The 22,029-nt window shown below is 30.9% G+C and overlaps 3 protein-coding genes and 1 long non-coding RNA gene across 5 annotated transcripts; 3 read left to right on the top strand and 1 right to left on the bottom strand.

The window, feature by feature from the left end:
- The first annotated feature begins 608 nt into the window (after positions 1–608).
- On the top strand, positions 609–3,138 carry LOC123229686 (cytochrome P450 705A20-like). The gene is made up of 2 exons (XM_044655602.1): positions 609–713; positions 2,740–3,138. The coding sequence occupies exons 1-2, from the start codon at positions 609–611 to the stop codon at positions 3,136–3,138; spliced, it is 504 nt and encodes a 167-aa protein (XP_044511537.1).
- A 4,916-nt stretch (positions 3,139–8,054) lies between these two features.
- LOC123230061 lies at positions 8,055–9,516 on the top strand. The gene is made up of 2 exons (XR_006505008.1): positions 8,055–8,343; positions 8,678–9,516. It is a non-coding gene; the product is annotated as an uncharacterized LOC123230061 (long non-coding RNA).
- Positions 9,193–14,663, bottom strand: LOC123230060 (WAT1-related protein At1g43650-like). 2 transcript variants are annotated; one of them, XM_044656161.1, is made up of 9 exons: positions 14,507–14,663; positions 11,172–11,365; positions 11,034–11,096; positions 10,820–10,936; positions 10,497–10,734; positions 10,251–10,412; positions 9,895–10,046; positions 9,589–9,772; positions 9,193–9,280 (listed from the first exon to the last, which is right to left on the bottom strand). In XM_044656161.1, the coding sequence occupies exons 2-8, from the start codon at positions 11,342–11,344 to the stop codon at positions 9,598–9,600; spliced, it is 1,080 nt and encodes a 359-aa protein (XP_044512096.1). In that variant the 5' UTR covers positions 11,345–11,365; positions 14,507–14,663; the 3' UTR covers positions 9,193–9,280; positions 9,589–9,597. The 2 variants fall into 2 exon arrangements, with proteins under 2 accessions (XP_044512096.1, XP_044512095.1); XM_044656160.1 differs by lacking the exon at positions 9,193–9,280 and having other exon boundaries at positions 9,491–9,772.
- A 5,160-nt stretch (positions 14,664–19,823) lies between these two features.
- On the top strand, positions 19,824–21,769 carry LOC123229027 (sm-like protein LSM3A). The gene is made up of 3 exons (XM_044654583.1): positions 19,824–20,024; positions 21,140–21,235; positions 21,456–21,769. Exons 1-3 carry the CDS (start codon positions 19,908–19,910, stop codon positions 21,534–21,536), a joined length of 294 nt encoding a protein of 97 aa, XP_044510518.1. The 5' UTR covers positions 19,824–19,907; the 3' UTR covers positions 21,537–21,769.
- The last annotated feature ends 260 nt before the right edge of the window (positions 21,770–22,029 follow it).

Raw genomic sequence — 22,029 nt, 5'->3', positions numbered from 1 at the left:
TAATTGAATAAGGGCCCATTCCAAACATCTTATAACATGTACAATATTGCAATGTTGTTTGTTGGGTTGAAATGACTTACAAAATAAAGAAGAAAAACAATATTTATAAAACCGGACCGGTGATTGAATTGATTATCTCACTGGTTTATGGTTTGACTAGTTTAACCAGTTCAATCGGGAATCGATCAGTTCAACTTATTATCAAATTATAATGAATAGATTTTACTTAAAAATTGAATCAATTGTTGAAAGGAGCAGACTAGTTGAAGAATCAGAGGTACCAAATCTTCCTTATTTACAGGCAGCTTTGAAGGAATCACTGAGACTGTATCCACCAACTCCTGTATTTGTCCGGGAAGTCTACGAAAATTGTAACATCAAGGGGTTTGATATACCAGAAAGAACTATAACAGCCATTAATGTATGTGCCATTATGAGGAATCCTGATTTATGGGAGAAACCACAGGAGTTCCAGCCTGAGAGGTTCTTAGTTTGTTTGAAGGAACAAAAATCTAATAACCCAGATGAAGAAACAACTTATAAATTATGTTTCTTTTTGAGGAGGAAAGGTCAGAAGTTGCCCCAGTTCACTCTTAGCATTAGCCTAGATGAATATTGCAATTGCTACAATGGTTCAATGCTTTGATTTTGCGGAAGCTGGATCAGGCATGTCAATAACCACCTTGTCTCAGCAACTTCAGTGCCGGCCTGTGGTTCACTTCAACCCATTTCATTAAATGACACCAAGCATGCAGTGTGATTTTCAGTAGACTAGATGGAAATAAAGGATGAATTTTCAGTGTACTTTGTATGTTCTGTGAATTTCTATCCATAAAATTAAATCATATCTGAATAAATATCATGTTGTTTAAGCGAATGAACCAATTCAGAAAAGGGTTTTCAGTGTGTGGAATTGAAAACACATGCATTAATAATTCATATTTGCTTCGAAGGGAAAAGAAAAGCTTTCACCTTATTCCATCGCAATTAATTTACTCTTAGATAGTTGGGTGTGTGGTTGTTCTAAATATGGCTGAGGAATTGAAAGATAATTAATTTTTCTTTCAAACATATAAGGGGTTTAATACAATGTTTTAAAATCTTAAATCATCCGGTCTGATTGTAAATTAGTGTCAAATCATAATTTAAATTCATTTTAATTATTAGATTTAATTTTGAATAATGTATAACACTAAGTCGTGTTTCAGTCATTAGGTCAGAGATCTAGTGGCAAATTAATATAGGATTATTTTTTTAAAATTTATTAAAAATTTAATTATGTTATAAAGACTTAACCAATGAATTGTCTCTTTGACCAAGCCACTATCTGATCAGGGTCTAAATATATTGGTTTGACATTGTTTGATGAAACCACTCGGTGAAAATTAGGGGTGGAAACTTTTTATGAACTTTTGGCAAATGCATAACATGAACAGCACAAACATCAAGATATTATTCTTTGAAAAACTGTGGGCACGGCCACGAAACATACGAAAGAAACATGAGCGTTTCTACAAAAATTGTGGGCAAAGTATTGAGACCATGCTTACTTGGGTATAGAGATCAGTGAGCAAGCAAGTCTCTCTTAATTGGTGACCCAAAAGGCTAGCTGTAAACTCTCGAATTAAAATTAATAGCAATAATAAAGAGCATATAGTATTTATAGGCGAATTTCATGAAACGCTAACTAATTGTATCATTGAGCACAATTCTACAAATATTTTAAAGACTTGAGTCGACAGGCACTTACGTTATTTGTCTGGTGACTGGCTCACCCTTGCTAGCTTTTATGCACATTTTAGCACATGGATGTACTCACCTGATTGACCAGATCACCCAGGCTTTGTATTGCTCTGAACAACTTGCTTACAGAAACTGGGCCACCACCCAATTGATGCATTGACTTGAACGGTCCATTTTACTATTTATTTATTTAATTTTAAAGTCAGCCCTTCATGGTAAAATAGGCATATATTAAATATGTAGATTTATACCTATAAAATATTGAATTAAATTTTAAGATAATAAGAATATATGAATCATTATATAATTTGAATTCAATTATCCTACATCAAATTTTAGAACAGAGATCTAACTAATATATAATAAGTTAATTGACCCTTCATCAATGTTTAATAAACCCCAAAACACACTTATTTTATTTACTTAGATTATAACCTTTAATTGTATTGAGTTTATTTGTATTTATCACCTGTATTCATCTATAAACTGACATTAAATTATTTAATTATCTAATTTTATTTAATCAAAATTATAATTAATCTTACCACATATCAAAATATTTCCAAAAGATATAGCAAAGGATTTCTTGTTCCAACACCTTGTTATCGTTTTATCTATTGACTTCTACTTTTTCCTTGGATATTAAAACATAACTACTCAATTTGTGGACAAATTACTTAATTTTTATTTCCAAATAGAGTTAAAATAAAAAGACGAACTGGGTGTTTTAAGAGTTGGATGGTCAATTGATGAAGCAGTACCCTAACTTTTTAATTCAATCCATCTGTAAATAAATGCCATTTACATGAAAGTAAAGCGAAAAGGAAACAATGTGTTGTGAAGTTTGCTAGCGATAAATGGCGGCTCAGATAGATGATATATACATGTATATGCATGCATGCGATTAATATGTCCACCGTGCAATATTATTACCTCATCTTCTTCTTATTGCTCTGCATAATCTTGCCTTTCTTACTTTCATCTATCTTCATACAGCTGAAAAGATCATCATACACCCACCTTTGTCTCCCTCCAAGCCCACCAGCTCTTCCTCTTATCGGTCATCCTCATCTTCTCAGCCCAACCGTTCACAACTTGGCCGAAATTTCCTCCAAATATGGTCCTCTCCTCCTTCTCCGAAATTGGATCTATGTCTTGCATTCACGTTTCATTGCTTCTGTTGCCACTGAAATGTTCAAAAAACATGATATCAACTTCTCCTTTCTCCCAAAATCCGCTTTCCGGGATACTATACTCTTTGGAGATTCAGGCTTCGTTGCTGCCCCAGATGAAGATTACTGGAAATTCATGAAGAAACTTTGCGTTACTCAACTACTTGGAGTGAGACATATTGAAAGGTCACTTAGTGTCAGACGTGAAGAACTTTTATATTGAGTTTATGGTGGTAATACTAGGATTTTTATCTTGAGTCCAAATTTCCTTCCTAGTCATTTCAATTTTTTTTAAGAAAAAAATATAGTAGGGTGCCCTTAATATGTATCAATATTAAGGACGTCAATGAATAATATATTTCATCATATCAATTAATACATTTTATTTAGGAAAATGTTAACTGTGAAGAACCAAATATTAAAACTTATAAAATGAAGTAACCAAAAATTTATTTATAAATTTAATTATATATTATGCGTCTTTAATAAACATTTATATTTTTCAAATTTTACATAAAAATTTAGATCAGCTTTTAAGAAATCCTGTATATAATGGTATAATATTAGGCAAAAAGTCGAAGCAGAATAAGTGTTTTAAGGTAATGGTAGGAATTTAAACAAAATTAAACTTTTAGCTAGGTAACTGGGGTATAATCAAAGTACTAGGAAATAGTAATGGTGTTCTAGAGGCAATATGAAACTACGTAGATACGGTTCATATACATGGCGGATCATTCTATTTTTAGTTACGCAATTATGGAATATATATTTTCCATTCCATCAATGGCATGTTTATGACAGCAAAGATTATGATTTTTTGTTGAAGTAATATTCGAAATAGATTGAAGGGAAAAGGACTATTTCCCACCCAAATTTTAGCCTAATCTCGAAATCATACCTACGACAGATGAAAAACTTAAACATTCACCCAGAGTCTAATTGTCGTCTAAATTTTCAATTAGAAGCAGGAGTAAAATCGTTATTTTACCCATAACCATAAAACTTTGAAATTTATATCATTCCTTCCCCCCCCCCCCCCCCCCCCCCCCATCCCCTCCCTTTAGATTTTAAAAACTAACACTTCAACTCATTCACAAAGTTTGAAAAGTTTAGATTTCACCTTTAGGTTTTATTTATTTTTCGAAGACCATCATTCCGACCGATGACCCACCCATCTTTCAAATCCAATCAAGAAAGACAATGAAGGACAATCATCCAAACGTGACAATGAAGGATGACGATGACGAAGAGTCGTCCTTCATCATCTAAAAGATTCGATGAGTCGTCCTTTGTTGCATCATCCAAACGCAACGACGAAGCGTCGTCCTTCATCGTTTCATCCAAATGACGAAGGACAACGCTTCATCTTCCTTCGTTGTTGCGTATGGACAAAGTAAAAAATGACGACTCATCGTCTTTTGTCTCTTCTTGCCAATTTGGATGACTCTTCATTATCTAGATCTGGATGACGAAGGGTTGCCCTTCATCAGAGAAGCGTTTGTTTCTTTCCGATCGTCAATCGATTCCTTAAGCCACAGGAGATGAAATCTGAAAAGGGGGGAAGTGAATTTTTTAAAGTTTAATTGAAGGGGTAAATGTAAGTTTTCTAAACTAAGGGGTGAAATGATATAATTTTTTTAGGTTTTAAGACGTATGGATGAAATGAGAATTTTACCTCTGTTTCTAACTGAAAATTTAGATTACAATTAGTTTATGAATAAATATTTGAATTTTTCATCTGTCATAAATATGATTTTGAATTTTGACCAAAACTTGGATGGAAAATTAGCCCTTTCCCTAGTTTGAATTGAGCAGTTCGTAATAAATTTCATGGCGGCGTATCACGTTCCATGTATGTGCACAATCTACGTACCTAATATCCAATGCTTAACCTACCTTGTGCAAGTGGACCTAAATTTTAATGTAATTTCCTTTTATTTTATTCTCATAAAAAATTTACTCTTGATGGTAAGACTTGTTTATACGAAATTGGTTGATTAGCTAGGTTCGCAATCCGTTTTCACCGGGTTTAAGTTCCATTTTGGATCGGATTTTGGAAATTTTGAATCAGCCCTGATAGTCATTCGAGCTTAAAGTAGACCGTCATTAGCCAGATGTCTCTTCCTCCCCTTTTGCTCCCTTTTCAGATGCCTTCTTCTGATATAAAAAAAAATAGGCCAAAAGACTTGCTCCCACCTAAAGCATATTGAAATCTGAAAGTCTTGTACTCTAATTTTTTTTAAACTTAAACACTTATCTATGAGATAAATTCTATTCAAATTTTCAGTTAAAATTAAGAATAAATTCATCATTTTAATAATATTATTAAAAATATATATAATTTATTATATTTTTCTTCAAATTTTAAAAACTAATTATTTCACTCTTATCTAAAGTTTTTTAATTCTGACAAATCACATTTTTCCTTCTAAACCAGACTTGGAAAAAGGATTCTTGAAAGTAAAGCGCTATGGATTGGACTAAAGGAGTGGGAGAGAGTAGACCTAGCAGTTTGCGTCTTCGTTTCGTGTTATTTCGAGTTTCATGTCAAAAACCTTTAACTCTAATCTGATTAGAATTAAAATCGTGTTAAAATTTTTTAACCCTAACTCAACCCTTTAATATTCGAGTTAATCCAAACTGACCCAATTTGATCCAAAATTATTTATTATTTTCACTCTTCAAAGTGTTTTTATTGTTTTAATTTTTTCACTAAATTATCGCAACCTATTATTAATAAAACATACAATATAACATTTTCTCTTATTGACAAATGATCTAAAAACATGTCAATAATCTAACTAACCGAATCAAATTTTTACGACTTAATAATAAAATAAAATATTTAAATAAAAAAATATTTAAATAAAAAAAAATAATATGAGTAATTATAATTAAATAAAAATACAATTATATGTAATATGTAAAAATTTCAAATTATTACTATAAAAATGCAACATATAATTATAATATAAGTAAAATCTTTAAAAAAGATATCTATAATCTGACTAACCAAATCAAATTCTTACTAATTAATAATAAAATAAAATATTTAAATAAAAATAAATAATCATATGAGTAATTATAATTATATAAAAATACAATTATACGTAATATTTTAAAATAATATTTATCCAAAACATTCGTATCAATTCGAATCGTATCGAATTACTTTCGTGTAAACTCTAACATTACCTGATTTAATTTTAAGTCGAAATAAATTTCATATAAAAAACTCAACCCTAACTCGATATTTTTCGTATCATATCGTATCGGATTACTTTTGCGTGAACTCTAATAATATCACAATTAATTTCGAATCATATCAGATTAACCCAAAATAAATTTTATATCAAAAACTTAACTCTAACCTAATATTTTCCGTATCATGTTGTGTCGGATTAACAGATTGTATTAAAAATTTTTAACTCTAGAAGAGCAGCTCGTCTCCACCACGTAGCTTCGGGAGTTTTAGTAACTACGGTTTGCGAAACGACATGTTTAATCGGTTGGTATAGTGTGGAAATGAAGAGGCTGTGTATAATCCGGAGTTTCGCGAACAGTTGGATGCTCACTTCAATAATCGCCTGCGAGGTAATCATACAAATATATACGTGTACGTTTTTTTTTTTCTTTTGAAAGAAACTGATTTTGAGTTTGCTGTTTTAATTTTGAATGTGAACATTATTCTTGTTATTTTAAGTTGTTCAAGCTGAATAGAAAGATTCGGATTGTACGGATGGAGTCACACTGTGTTAGTATGTTGCATGTAGTCATGTAGATTTGATCTTCTTTTGTTAGTTCATTTTTATTTTGTTGGTAAATGACTTAATGATTTTTTGTTGCTTTGTTTGGTTAAAAACAAAAAAAAAAGTTAAAAGAAAGGAAAAAATGGATGTTGACAGGGAATTATTTTGATGGGCATGAGAAGCAATTTTCGCTTGATTTCCATTTTTTTCTTTTCTTTTTTTTTTTTTTTGGTAATTTATGTTTTCCTGGTGCTGATATCTGCTTGAGTCATCAGGAATATGCTTTCACTATTTTCACTATTGGATCTTTATATATGTTTTCATTTTTTTTCCTTTGTTGTTTACATGGTTTACTGTGAAGGCTTGGCCTCTTGAGTTGAGTTGTATGCAACTTTTATTGGTGGGGCTTTGCGAACTTCTCTTCTTGCACTATACCTTCTTTTGATATAGCTTGACAATAGGGTCTATGGATCCAGAAATTGAAATTAGAACTTAGCAGAAAAAAGAGGATCAAAGGTAGATATAAATCATAGAAAAGATAAACTTGGGTTTTGAGAAAATAGCTGTTAAGGTAAAGGAAAGCAAACAACTCTTGGATGAATTTTTACTAATCACAATTTATCATTGTTCTTACAGCTCTAAATGGAGCCTTTATATAGGCATGTTTTCTATTGTGGATAACTAGCACAATGAAGTCCAAAGTTACATAGAATCTGTTAGGTACCTGGAAATGTCTGGGGTTGTGTAAACGATTGTAACTAGTGTAAAGAAGATCTGCAGAATTTGATAATGTAATTTGCAAAGACAATTGCAACAGTGGAATTCCTTTTGTATTAATAAAATGTCAAAAGCATTCATAGAAGATTTCCACATTAACCTCTTATTCATAACAGAACAGATTAACAAGCCAAAATACCAACACAAACTACAATCCAGAAAATAAGAACACAACTCGGAAAATATAACTAATTCCAGAAACACTTCAAATGTCTCCCTTCCAGCATTCGAGAGGCTGTTTTCACCATTTTCTTCTCTGCCTCTTTCATGCTCTCCAGGTCTCTTTTTCTTCCTTCGCTCACCATAGCTGGCTCCCAAATCAGATTGCGCCAGCTCAACACAGCATATCTCTGTGGTCCCTACTCTTGCTTGCATGCCCTGATTTTCTTGCTGGGAATCTGCTGCTTGTCTAATTTCTGAGAGAGTGTCATCTGTCATCTCCATAGGCTGTCCACCTGTGTTGGCATTTCTTCTTCCCTTCCTTCTCTTCACGTGCACCCTTGCTCTAACAGAATCTTCCCAAATACATTCTAAACTTATGTTAGAATCCACCAACATTGTTTTTTAATTAATCTTCTGTACATAGTTTGCAATAAAAAGCTTCAGATATTACTTCCATAAATAAAAATCTAACAAAGAAAATAAAGTCTTTGTTGAATCTTTTAATTATTTTTTCTATTATCTTGAATTCTGATCTCTTTTGGCTGGAACTATGATTAATTACATTATTAGTAAATTAAGTTGCATCCTTTTTTGTATTAGTTATGGGCTTGATATCAATATGGATAGAGTGGAAGACGTTTTGTTGCATCAAAATCTTCTCACACTTGCAAAGGATCCAGAGAAGCGGCCTGTTTATCATACCCGATTCATGGAGGCAGTACATTTTGTTCTGCTGGATGGTAAATGCTTGAATTTTCTTTCTTTTCATGTTGAATATTTTTGCTTTAGTGCTTTTGAAAAACAACTCATCTTCTCAATTTGACTTGTTTGTCACTAAAATGCAAAAAAAAAAAACAAAGTCTTACTTATGAAAACATTGGATCATCTATGTAGCTTTCTTTACATAAGATGATCATGAAGAGCAACAAAACATAAAATGTGTAATCTTAGAAAATTTCTTGTATAGTCTGAAAGTATATGGTATGTTTGAGATGAAATATATAGAACTGCATTCTTATTATTTTATTTATTCTCAAACTTTGGTATATTGCCTTTTATTTGTGCTGAATGTAGGTATATCCGCTTTATGTCCACTTCTATTGTTGTTCATTGTGAGAGTCAAAAAGCAATTCACTTGACAAAAGATCAAATGTATTATGAGAGATCTAAGCATATAGATGTCAGGTATCATTTTGTATAGGATATTTTTACTAAAGGCAACAATTCTGCAAAGAAGATTAGTATTCAATCACCAAGTTCAAGCATTGAGACATGCCCTTAGGGGACTTGCTTGAACTCTGTCGGTATTTAGTATTGAGACATGCCCTAAGGGGATTTTGTTGAAGATGTGGAGAATTATGTTAAAGACTGAAGTTGTTTGGGTTCGCGTTTGCAAAATTCGTGTCCAAGTGGAGATTCTTGGATATGATGATTCAAATTCAAGGTAGGTGCTCCACATAAATTTTAGTGTACTTTTTCTTTTTGCCCTATTTGTTGATTGTTTGCTTTCAGTACAAATTACTTGAGTTTCCACGTAACATTCACTTGTTTTATTATGTGTATTTGTTTGAAAATTAAGAGCAAATAGAGATAGCAAATTTGAAATGACCGGGAGAGCTTTTGAATTCGGAGGACATAAATAAGATGGAGTCAATTTGGAGGAGGTCCTCATGTGCCCTGCAAAAGAGCATGCCCAATTACAAATACTTGTTGTGATGTATAATATAGTCAGGACATTTAGATGGAGAAATTAATCCTAGATGAACCATTAATCAGTGGCCTCATTTTATTTTTGGAGCCTGAGATATCATATTAAATTAAAGTTTATGAATGTGTATTGGCTTTGTTTTATGTATGTTCTACTTGGAATCATTTTTAATTGAATTATGAAGAATTGTTCTCATGTAATTGAATTAATTGAAGCTGATATACAATACTGCAATCTGAAAAAAGACAAGAAAGAAAAAGCTGAAGAGATGACAAACTTTTTATATCTAGCTAGCTAGCTCTAGTTGAGATGCAGACTTGATTGTGGTATTCTCATGGCTTTTTTGTAGTTCCGCATCAGTTCCAGGATTTTGTTCATCATTTGTTACTGTTTTTGCTTCTTTGTTCTTTCCCCACAACACACTATAGAGACCAACAACCAGCAACACAGCCCCACCAACACTGCACCCCATAGGCACAATATTTAAAAATGGACAGATTTACATAAAGAATATTAGAATATAAGTGCGTGCGTGTGTGTGTGTGTGTGTATGTATGGTGCAGAGAAAGAGTTGTGTATGGACCTTCCCCAGAAGAGGGTTTCTTTAAAAAAGAATGTTGAGAAGAGTGCTGTTACAATAAGAGCAACTGGTGTGAACAATGCTGCGAAAACTGGCCCCTTCTTCTCAATAGCCCAAACTTGCAGCAAATAAGTAATGCCGTTTACAACCACGCCCTGCCAGCGTCATATTGATTGCATTATATAGTCAGAACTTAATAAAATGCAGCATAATTACAATCGCGGTGCAAAAGTATAAACTTGTGGTTTGATTGATATGATATCCTTGTAATTAATATTTTAGAGTTAAATGAAATGAATACTAATACAGTAAATTTAAAAAACTAAAAAATTGTATAGATGAAAATGAATGAAACTTACGCAATAGGCCACAGAAAGAAGGTCAATATTCCACCCAAGTTTCCAGGCAGATGGATTATGTCTTTCAGCCACAGCAGCCCAAATAGCTGACTGTATCCAACTGAAGAAGCATTGGAGAGTGGTAAGACGTATTTTTGCAGGATATTGCTGAAAAATTATACCCTGATAAAGAGAAAAAATATATATAAGATAGCATCAAAATATAAAAGGGATGAAAGTGATCGCGTAGGAGATGATAATAATAACCTGCAAAACAAGCCACAAAGAACAGAATGTGTTGGCTGAAATCATAATGAAAGCGCCTTTGATCCATTCTTCTAAAGATGGATGTTTTTCTGAAGAATGTGCGGTGGTTGCATGCCAATGCAAGATTGGAAGAGAAGGCCCCTTCACTAAGGCAAATACTAAAGCCCCAGAAAAACTTACGACAGAACCCAACACTTTGGCAATGCCATAAATATGTCTGATGGAAACGCTTTCCATTCTGAAATAATTGTAAAACCATTACTTCAGGATAATTTAAAAATTTCTAAAGTGAAAATGAATTTATTATGTCTTGTTTTGATTACCTTAAGAGAGCAGCCAAGACAAACGTAGTGGCGGGAAGAGTGTTGGGGATTGCAGCGGCAAATGTGGCTGTTGTATAGTTTATTCCAACAAGGTAGAGATTTAAACTTAGGGAGGGCCTGCAATTTTTGCATATGGAAGAAATTTGATGGCATTAATTCTTGCTTTGACCGATTGCAAAATCCTGAATAGAATTGCAACAAAGTTCATACATACCCAATTAAGCCAAGTAGGAAGATCTTGCCAAGCAGGTAGTATGATAAGGGAGAGATCTCATTACTGCAAATTACAAATTCTAGTCATCAACACAATATTATCCACAAGCTTTAGAAATTGTGAGTGATCGAAGCAAACCTTTCAATAAAGAAAGCGAAAGGAGCTAAGGCAAGAGAGGCTAAAGCTTGACGATAGACCACGAACACAGAAGGGCTTATTCCGTCAGTAACTGCGGCCTTGGATAACAAGGCCATGCCTGCGTAAGAAAGCTCAACAAGCAGCAAAGCCATGTACGGCTTCATTTGCACCATTTTCTCTAGCCTTAAACGGGCCTTTTGTAATGGTTAGATAGATTAGAAGCAGTTCTATATATAAAGAAGAGAAGCAGTAAAGCTATCAAGATGACAACACAGTGAACCTTTTTTTTTTAAACTAAATTAACGGAAATTTTCGGAGATTTTTAGATGTCCAACTTGTATTCAGTAACCAAAATTAGAATTTAATTAAACTTGAATTCTATTACATAAAAATGGTCTTATCTCTAAAAAAATATTTTTAGTATTGCCCACGAGTTTTTACTAAACCCAAATAATAAAGAAATTTCATACTATACTTTCAACTTGAAAAATTCTTATTATTAGAAACAAAACATCAAATAAATTTTGTTTATGTTTTGCTCATGGTTAATTATGTTTATTTATTTTGATTTTTGAATAGAAAAAGCAAACCCTTTCCAAGTTTCCTGGTTAGCATATATGAATTCAATAGGGGTGTCTATAATTCAATTCAAACAGTAAAACCGAATCGAACCATTTAAAAATTAAGTTTAATTTGGTTTGGTTTGTAAAATTGTTTGGTAAGGGTTGAAAATTTTTTAAACTATTATTTTCAATTTAGGTTGCGGTTTGGGTAATTTTCAAACCATAAATTGTATTTTTTTAAATATATACAAAATGATAAATTATGTTTGACAGAATTTTCTAATAAAAAATTGGGTATACAACTTATTTTTTCATATTGATTTTATCATTTTCTTTACATGTATATTATATATATATTTTATACTTATTTTAAATATTTATATTATATTTTAAGAAAATTATATTTCAATTAATTTTATATAATTTTATATATATATATATATATATATATATATATATATATATATATATATATATAATTGAATTATTTTAAAAGGTTTAAACTATAATAGTCAAATTATGAATCGTATAGTGTATTAAAATTTTTATTTTCCATATCATATATCATGTATTGTATCATTTTATATGTCTTTTAAAAATAAAATAATAAAAATTTGTAATTGACATGTCATCATTTAAAAAAATCACAAATACTGTTAACATTTTAAAAATTTTTATATACACCCCACTACATCATCATTTTCTCTAAAAAAAGTGTATTGATTTATATCAATAATATGTATCATATCATATGATACGTTTGTTATATTGTATTAATTCGATACATTTTATAATAAGTATCATTTTTTGCATATATCATATTGTATCCTATGATACATATCGTGTATTATGTAAAATGTATCGTAGGATAGTGATAACAATAGTTCAAACCGTAATCCAAAACATATTTTTTCAGTTTGGTTTGGTTTGGTTTAAAACCTAAAATGATTTAGTTTGAAACCTTATGAAGTCAATTCGGCTTCTTCATTTTCAATCAGTCATCATCCGAGGCTTCTTTTCTTGTTAGCAAGCTTCATTGTTGGAGAAAAGGGAGAAGGGTGGATGAAGACGGTCTTGACAAGAGTTCAGTCACCGGAGAACAAAAAGATAGAAAGTAAACCTTAGCAAGAGGAAATACAACTTTTAAAATTTTTAGGTGGGAGACTTGTTAGTTTTTTAAATTATAAGTGGAAAATGAGATATAATTTTATTTATTTTAATATTAATAAAAAAATAATGATTTTACCCTTATAATTAACTGTAAAATTTAATAAAAGTTAGACAAATGGTGGGTATTTAAGTTTTTAATACCCTGCGGATTAGTATCTGGAGACGGACTAATCCTTGGGTGGGATTAAGTCTTTTGGCCTATAAAATTTTAAATATTTTTTATTTTTAAAAATATATTTTTTTAGCATTGAGTAATTAACATTTTCCCACCCAAGGTTTAGTCTAAGAACACATTTCCACCTCTAGTTTACAAAATTAACATCTTTTCAATCCAACTCAAATTCTATTAAAAAAATAATATGACAAGGGTAAAATAGTAATTTTACATTCTATTAATTTTAAAAATGAAAAGTATAACTTTTTATTATACTCAAATATTTTAAACATGACAATTTGACCTTTAAAAACCACTATTGTATTTAATTCAATTTCTACAAAGACCCCCAAACTTTTTTGAATTCTATCACCCCCTTAAAAAATATATGACATAAATTATATGACAAAAACACACCTACTTATAAGAAAAGGGAAAAAAGAGGTGAGAATGCAATGAAATGAAATTAAGTAACTTCTTATATAATTTATATTTTTAAAAGGTTATTTTTAATGTTTGTTAATTTAGAGTTATATGATAATTTTAATAAAAAATGATAATTCCATTCATTAATATTATTTTTTTATTAACAGAGTTTAATTGTGGATAAAAAATTGTTATTTATGTTTTATAATTTTATCATAAAAGAAACTTTCATTCTGGCCAATTAATGTTTGTTATTTATGCCTTATTATTAATGCATAAATCCTAAATATATATTGTTATAATTGGTTGATCTGCTTAGTATGATTAACAAACGCTAAGTTAATTTTTTTTTTTTATAACAAAAAACTTTATCCGAATCAGATCGTTATTTTTAGGACTAAACCAACAACACCTAGTAAGACAAATTAATATGTGAACCAAAAACGCTTTATAATACTTGCTCTTATCTTGAATGGGTTAAAATAGGAGACAGAAACCAGAGCACTCTTATTCTTTCAAAAGTTCTGGACTGCGGCAGTTCTAAGACCACCTTTTAAAACAAAACTTGTCAATAAGTGTTCTTCATATGTATATATATATCAACATGGATATTGGATCACGTGCTTGCTTCTCTATAAAACATTTTAGGCGTTTTCTGTTTTTAGAGTAATTTCACTTGTTTTAAGTGATAATACAGTAAACAGCAACCTTTTTTTTTCTTTTTTTAAATTTTATGTGACATCTGCATACAAACATAATGTTTTCCTGTGTAATTGTATGAAGGTTTGGTATAAATTATGTTAAAATATTTATCAAGTTAAGTTGAATGTGGAGATTCAAATTTTAGACTTTTTCACTCTAACATCAAGGCCAAGCCCCACCAAATTTTTTTATTTGTTCATTCAAGTTTCTAAGTGTTTGAAAGAACTTGGTGAAGATTAGGATGGAAAAACAATATACATATGACATATAAGTATGAATTAATGTAGAAGAAAAATATGGAGAAGGATTAGTGATTTTACCTATTCTTTGCTTCTTTCTTTGATGGAGATGCTGGAAAATAGCCTCTCAAGTGAAAAATCTCCAAAGAGATGCACCAACCAAGCAAAAACATTAAGGTTGAGAGGCGTATCTAGAGAGAAGGAAGGGAGAGCCGTTTCTTTTTCTTTTTTGTGAGAGAATTTTTAGTTCAAATGAACTAATGTGCTAAAAAGAACAAAAAGCCCATTTTATAGTGGCAGCTAATTAACAATTTCATATTTGTTATTTGGTCCCTTTAAATTCTCAATTTAAATTATGATCATGTAAGTATATCAAATAAATACTTTATCACCCTAATTCAATCTCACTAATATCTTAACTTTTAAAATATTACTTTTATACCCATGTGACACTTGATATGATTTTAGTTTTATTATCATTCAAAAAGTGCTAGATAATCAATCATTATTCTCAAAATGTTTAGTTTATTAGTGTGACCCTTTAAGTTTAATGTGGCATAGTCGTAAGCCCTTTTTCAGACAATCCAAAAACCTATTCAAAAAACTTAACGACTATGATAAACATCTAATAATGTGTCAAAACCGGTAAGCCACAATAAAGAAACACTCTATCGAACCTACTTTTCCAATCATACATTTCATATAGATAAGATCCTTTTGTTGTCTAATTCTGATCGATTTAAGGCTCACGATTAGTCAAAACCCTAATTTCAATTCCCTACAAATTGTCGATCAATATATTCAAAACATGTCATCACGAACACCCTTTGAATAACTTACATTATACTTTGGTCAGAGATTTTGGTTTCTAATATTTATTAACATTTTTTTCAAAACTCAGATCTAGATTAAATCAGTGGATATTCTAGACCCAATATTTTTGAGTCTATAGATCATATTTTAATCATCATTTGTCTTTATATACAAACAACATATGAACAAAATGGCCTTTAGTATGAAGTGTGGTTATCCATGTTTATACACCATATAAATTATATGCATCTATATTGGATCCAATTATGACGTCTCAGGTCATAGGATTATTTTGCATACTAGTATAATTATACGATCAGTCATTAAGTATAATTTAATGACTATATGATTTATCTTTATTGATCACATTCAAAAAACGGTTTACTAACTATTAATCCACACTAATACCCTAACGACATAACCATCATCGGCATCCGCACTAATATCAGCACATGATATTTAACGGAGGCATTCAGTATATCTACTATATGATATTATTGTTCAACTTATATCATAACCATAAAGAAGAATTCAATAATTCAGTTTTATATATTAAGAAAATTATCTATACTATTTATATATATACTTTATATTACTATAAATAAAAAAAAAACAGTTTACGTATATAAACAAAATAATTATTTTTTTATTAATAAATCATATCTACATACATATAAGAAGAAATATTCTGAAATCGATAACATGAATAGTTTCTACAACATACACTAACACTCTTTGTATTATAGGTTTTATATTTCGGGAGTTTCTCATACATGCACTCATAGAAGTAAGTATTGTAGACAATACCACTCTCTGCTTCGATGGACCACACCTCTGACACCTTTTGCCACAGTCAGCAACACTAACCATCATCTCCTGTTATAATTTTTTTGAGAGGGAAATAAATAACGTGTAAATATTATTAATGTAAATGAATTGCAACTGCAAATGTCAGTGCGGGATACAAAGAAACTGGTATATGGAGATGAGAGACCTAACATCAATCAGAAAGCTTTTATCTGGAGAGAATATAAATATTGATCATTTCTTGACCCTTAGCTGCATGAAAATCTCTCCACTGAAGCCTCAAATCTTTCTGTTTTGAAATTATGTGGTCCTCCTCCTACATATGGCCTGTATTGGGTGGACAGTGGACTCCTGAGTGCCAGCTATAGCTTTACAATTGAATAACAGGCTGATCAGCATGCTTTTATAAGACAGTTCATTAAATTATGAAACTTTAATTTTTTTTAATTTTAATTAATTTTTTAGCCTTTTTTTCTTATTAAACCAACGCCTTTGAGCCTGACCCCCTTTGACTGTTTCTGCCTGTTGGCTATAGCAATATACAGTTTGGGGGCATTAATTGAAAGGTGTGGTTCATGTGGGTGTAACAAACATTTGATTTATCCATCAGAAATGCGATTAACTATCATTACAATTATTAATTTGTTTTAATTAATTAATTATGTATGATATGATAATGGTAGATTCGAGAATTTCTCATAGTAATTAGGCAACAGAAAATGTATTATTAATTTGTTGAAAAATAAAAAAGAATTGCGCCATGATAATATGACAGTTGTGGTTTTGATCCCTTGTGGTTCAAGGAGGATATGTGTGTGTGTGTTGGTAAGTGGGAAGGAGAAAATATGAGCATGATGTGAGATGCATGAGTTGATAGAGTATGTTTTTGTATTGTTGACAATGTGGCAGGTGCTTTTGTGTTGATATGTTTTTAGTTGCATGTGATGTTAATTCTTCAATTCTTGTAGATATTATAGGAAATTTAGAGATAACTAGAATTGCAATATAAAACAAATCTCATAAAGACTTGTTCCCATCCAAGGTTTGTTGTAATTCTAAACTTACACTTGTCAGCTTTCAAAAACTCAAAGTCTCACTCATGAATTAACTTTTATTACAATTCTTAATTAAATATAAAAGTAAAATAGTTATTTTAACAATAATATTAAAATATATATAATTTATTAAAAAATTTCTCTCAAATTTTAAAAACTAACAATTTCACTCATAAACCATCATCGTTGATCTACCACATATTCCCCTTTCCACCTCTCCAGCACCCGTTTGGATTCGACAAACACCGTCCAAAATGTGTAACATGTTCTGGATGAACACCTTCACCAAAGATGCTATCCAAATCAATGACAAACGCCACCCCAGACGAGATGGATGTGTCTAGACAAGATGGTGGCGTTCATCGCCGATATGGATGGTATCTTCATTCACGAAGACGCGTCCAAATTGACGATAATCACCGACCAAATCTTCATCAAGACGCCTTGTAGAACACATTAGTCATTGAATGGAAAACTTTGTCGAGGTTTAGGGTGGAAACAAGAGGTTGTTAGAAACAAAGATGGTGACGGGAGAGGTTAAAAAAAAAACCCTAGGTTTGAGACGAGAGAAAATGTGACTTTTCAAAATTGAAAAATTTTAGATATAGGTGAAGTTATTAGTTTTTAAAACTTAAGAAAAAATATAATAAATTATACTTATTTTTAATATTATTATTAAAATGATAATTTTACCCTTATATTTGAAAGAGAATTTTAACAGAAGTAAGTTCATAAATAAAATTTTAGGTTTATAAAAGTTAACAAATGAAAATTTGAGATTACATCAAACCTTGAGTGGGAACAAGTCTTTTGGCCTAAAGGAAAATCTCGAAGAATTTAAATGCTTGATTGCCCACAAATGCTGGGAGGCACAATAGCATGTCTTACATTTTCTCAATGCAATAGCCTATATTTCATGAAGTAAGATAGCTAGATATTTATATATAGAAAGAGGAAACCTTAACACTGAATTTTGTGAAAAATCATTAATTTTAATTTGAAAAAAGGATAAGAATTAAAAAATAATAATAATAAGTGGTTTCTCATTAATTTGGATATTTGAAAAATTATTATTTTTAATTTTTGTTCATTTAGGGGTTATATAATAATGAAATAGTTAAGGTAAAATAGTAATTTCACTCCTTTTTTTTTTTTTTTTTTTTGCATCAATAAAGTATAATTTTGGGTAGGATTGCTATTTATATTAGATTTTTGGGTAAAAAATTTAACTTAGGTCAACTAGAGGTGAAAAAGTGTTTTAGGACTAAACCTTGGGTGGGAAAATGGTGGTCACCCTAATTAATTTGTATATGTTGCCCAAAAACATTGATCCTAGAACTAAAATCTAGAATAATAATTTATAAGGAGAATGACTATTTCTTATTCAAACTACCTTAAATTGTTATTCTTAAAATCATAAAATAACAAATTTTCACATTTCATCTATTTTTTCCTCCTGTTATTTTTAAATGCAAAAGGTTGTTAAGTTAAGATGATTTTATTATACATAATATTGCTAACCAAAAATTGTTTTTAATTGGATGATGTTAGTTTCATTTATCCAATCCATGCAGCATGAATTATGTAAATGGCTTAATGTTTTAATTCATTATATGATTTATTCTACTCTTTTCCCACCCAAAGTTTACATTTTTTCCCAAGTTACCCAACGATTTTATCTTCTTAAATTTTAAAAATTAATAATTTCTCTCAAACTAAATTTTTAAAAAGTTATATTCTCCTCCTAAGGTTTCAATTTTTCAATGAATTTTTTTTAATGAACGACTGCCTTCTTTGGTGCTCTCCCGACAAAAGTTTCTCCCTCTCCGTTGTCATCTCTCTTTTTGGATCATTCCCCGGTGCATCGATGGCTTCATCTTCGTATGAACGATGACAAATTGTTTAGATAAAGACGATTCGTCTGAACAAATCATTTATTGTCTAGACGACAATGAGTGATGTGTCGAGGGATGGTTAGGAAAGAGACTTTGCTGGAAGAGTACCAGAGAAGGTGTCTATTCGCTATAAAAACTCACTGAAAAATTAAAATCTTATGGGAAAGAATGCAACTTTTCAAAACTCTAAGTGAGGGGCAATTGTTAGTTTAGGGTTTAGGGAAAAAATAAAATAAAATTTTATTTTTTTAATATAATTAGTTAAATGACAATTTTATCTTTTTAACTAACGAATTTAGTTAACTTATTGTTAACTACAAGATAAAATTGTTATTTAATCAATAATATTAAAAAACTAAAATTTTATTTCATTTTTTTCCTCTATAATTTAAAAAACTAATAATTTTCCTCCACTCAGAAGTTTGAAAAGTTATTTTTTCCCTTTAAGGTTTCATTCTTTACCTTCCTTCTTTGACAACGTTCTCCAACTAACCTCTCATCTATCCATGCTCCCTCTCACATCCCGGACGAAGACGTAATCATCGTTCTTCGACCACAAACACGATGAATCATCCAAATCTGTCACTCGACAAACATATTTCTTCCCATCATCTTCGTCGTGTTCATGGCCGGAGAACGACCAGATCGGTATCAAAAAACCTTTGGCTTAATAGAAAATTATAAACCTTGTATCTGAAGATCCTTTTTTGTTGTTGGAGTTAATGTTTGGGTGGAAAAAGTGTAACTTAACAATTTTTATGAAAAAAGGGGTTTGAAGGCCAACTATGGGCTGGGAAATGTAATTCATTTAGTCCATTTTAAAGGTTGGCTGAGGTGGACGGGATTGACTGCCAATTTTGTTTCAGCGCAAGATACTGAACGAGACCAAGTCAAGAAGAAACTCACAAAACAATGGCAACCGAAGAAGAAAGCGCAGTTAAGGAGCCGTTGGATCTCATCAGACTTAGCCTCGACGAGCGTATTTACGTCAAGCTCCGATCCGACCGTGAACTCCGGGGCAAACTCCATGTATAATTCATTCACTGTGTTCCTTTGTTTTTTTTCTTTTGTTTTATAATTCTGTTTTCGAGTTTAAATTTGTGGGTATTTGGGTGTGTTTTTGGTGAATTCTAGGTTTTTTTAATCTGAATTGTGTACTTGAAATTTTCAGAAACCCACTTTGCTAGCCCTAGGGTTTTACATAAGACGATAACATAACAATTTTTTTTTTTGTTTTATTTCTCATTTGTTTAGTGGACTAATAATTCATTTGAATTTCTTCTCTTTGTCAAAGTCTTCGGTTTAGAGGAGTATGGGAAACTAAATGAAGTTTCTGGCTGTTGAAACTATTTAAGTGACTGAGAATGTTCTGTTTAGAAGGTGTGTTTTGTTTTTTTATTGGAGTTATAATGATAGTGCACGCTCCTTATAATTTGAGTTAGTTTGTTGAAGCAATAAAAAGTAGCCAACTCTGTATGGTTTTGATATGGTTTGAAGCAATTTTTGGGTTATAGTTTTGCAATGAAGGTTTCTGTGGGAGCATTCATGCTTAGGGTTCTTGAAGCAGTGAACAATAATAAATGGGAGAATTTGTCAATTGTACTGATTTTTTGTCATTTATATGATTGATTTTGATGTTGGGGTCAAATATTTATGAGCTTATTGATTCACAAAAATGTGTATACATGCATCGAGGATAGTATATAAGTTAATAGTTACATTATGCATTTTTGGATGGCAACATTGTTTCATAACCTAACGTCGATGCATTCATGGCTTATTAAAAGAAAGAAAAGACAGAAGTTGCTTCAACTGTTTGGGTTGATAGGCATGTTTTATAATTATCATGCCAATGTGAGGATATAGATCAGTTGCCCTGTTTCAGATTAAAAAATATATTGTGGTGGGATAACATGTTGAAGAAACTGTGTATTTTATTTATCTATTTCTTCAAACAGACTACTTTTTTCTAATAAAACATAGATCTTAAAGAAAATTAAATCACAGATTTTTTGACAGTATAATTGTTTTTTCGAAGAAGCAAAGATTTTTTTACGATAATTTGACCCTTCAAAAAAGGGATTAATATTATTATGGTTCTTCAGCAGTCTTTCCTTTCTTTGGCTGACAATGTAGCTTTGCAGGCTTATGATCAGCATTTAAATATGATACTCGGGGATGTTGAAGAAGTTGTTACCACTGTTGAGATTGATGATGAAACTTATGAAGAGATTGTTCGGGTATGTGATAATCATAAATTTCTTTCCCTGAATCTTATATTGCATTATTATCTGCTCTAGAAATTACACAATGGAAGTAGAAACAGTGAGTTTGGGATTGAAAGGGTACTATTTGATCACATTTCTGATTTCCCGGAAGTTTAAAAAATATATATATGTAATTAAATTTTCACATGTTTTACATATGCAAGCCTTGTTTAACTTGTTTCATTTCTTTCAGAGCACAAAGCGCACGGTTCCATTTCTCTTTGTAAGGGGAGATGGAGTCATACTGGTGTCTCCTCCACTAAGGACAGCTTGATTCTGTAAGATTTGCCTTTATTTATTTATTTTGAGGAGAACACACCCATCGCACATTTAATGCTTTGCTGCTGCCCTCTGTTTAACCTTTCCAATCTTAAAAGATAGCAGCTGATCACATGTATGTCAGATCATCCTGTAATAGACTATCTTAAAATTGTATTAATTATCGGAAAATCTTAAGATGGATAACTTTATAAGTGTTCTATTACCAGTTCCAGCTTTTGTTTGGCAGCGATTGTTAAGGTATGCCTGGCAAATATTGGTAAAATTAGGTGATTTTATAAGCTCGAGTCTTAAATTAAGCTGTTCTGCAGTCTCAGATTCTGGGTATTTGGTTTATGGTTAGTCTCTACTAGCCATCATAAGTGGTTTAACCAAGAATATTATATTATATTCAGAGTAACAATATGTGCATAAATAATATATACAAACAATTAAACCTTATTTTATAATTAAAAAATAATAATATCTAATCATATGATGATATGTTA

The sequence above is a fragment of the Mangifera indica genome, chromosome 11, assembly GCF_011075055.1.
Source record: "Mangifera indica cultivar Alphonso chromosome 11, CATAS_Mindica_2.1, whole genome shotgun sequence".
NCBI lineage: Eukaryota > Viridiplantae > Streptophyta > Magnoliopsida > Sapindales > Anacardiaceae > Mangifera > Mangifera indica.
The sequence above is the reverse complement of the archived record's forward strand: the minus strand, read 5'-3'. Positions and strand labels throughout refer to the sequence as shown.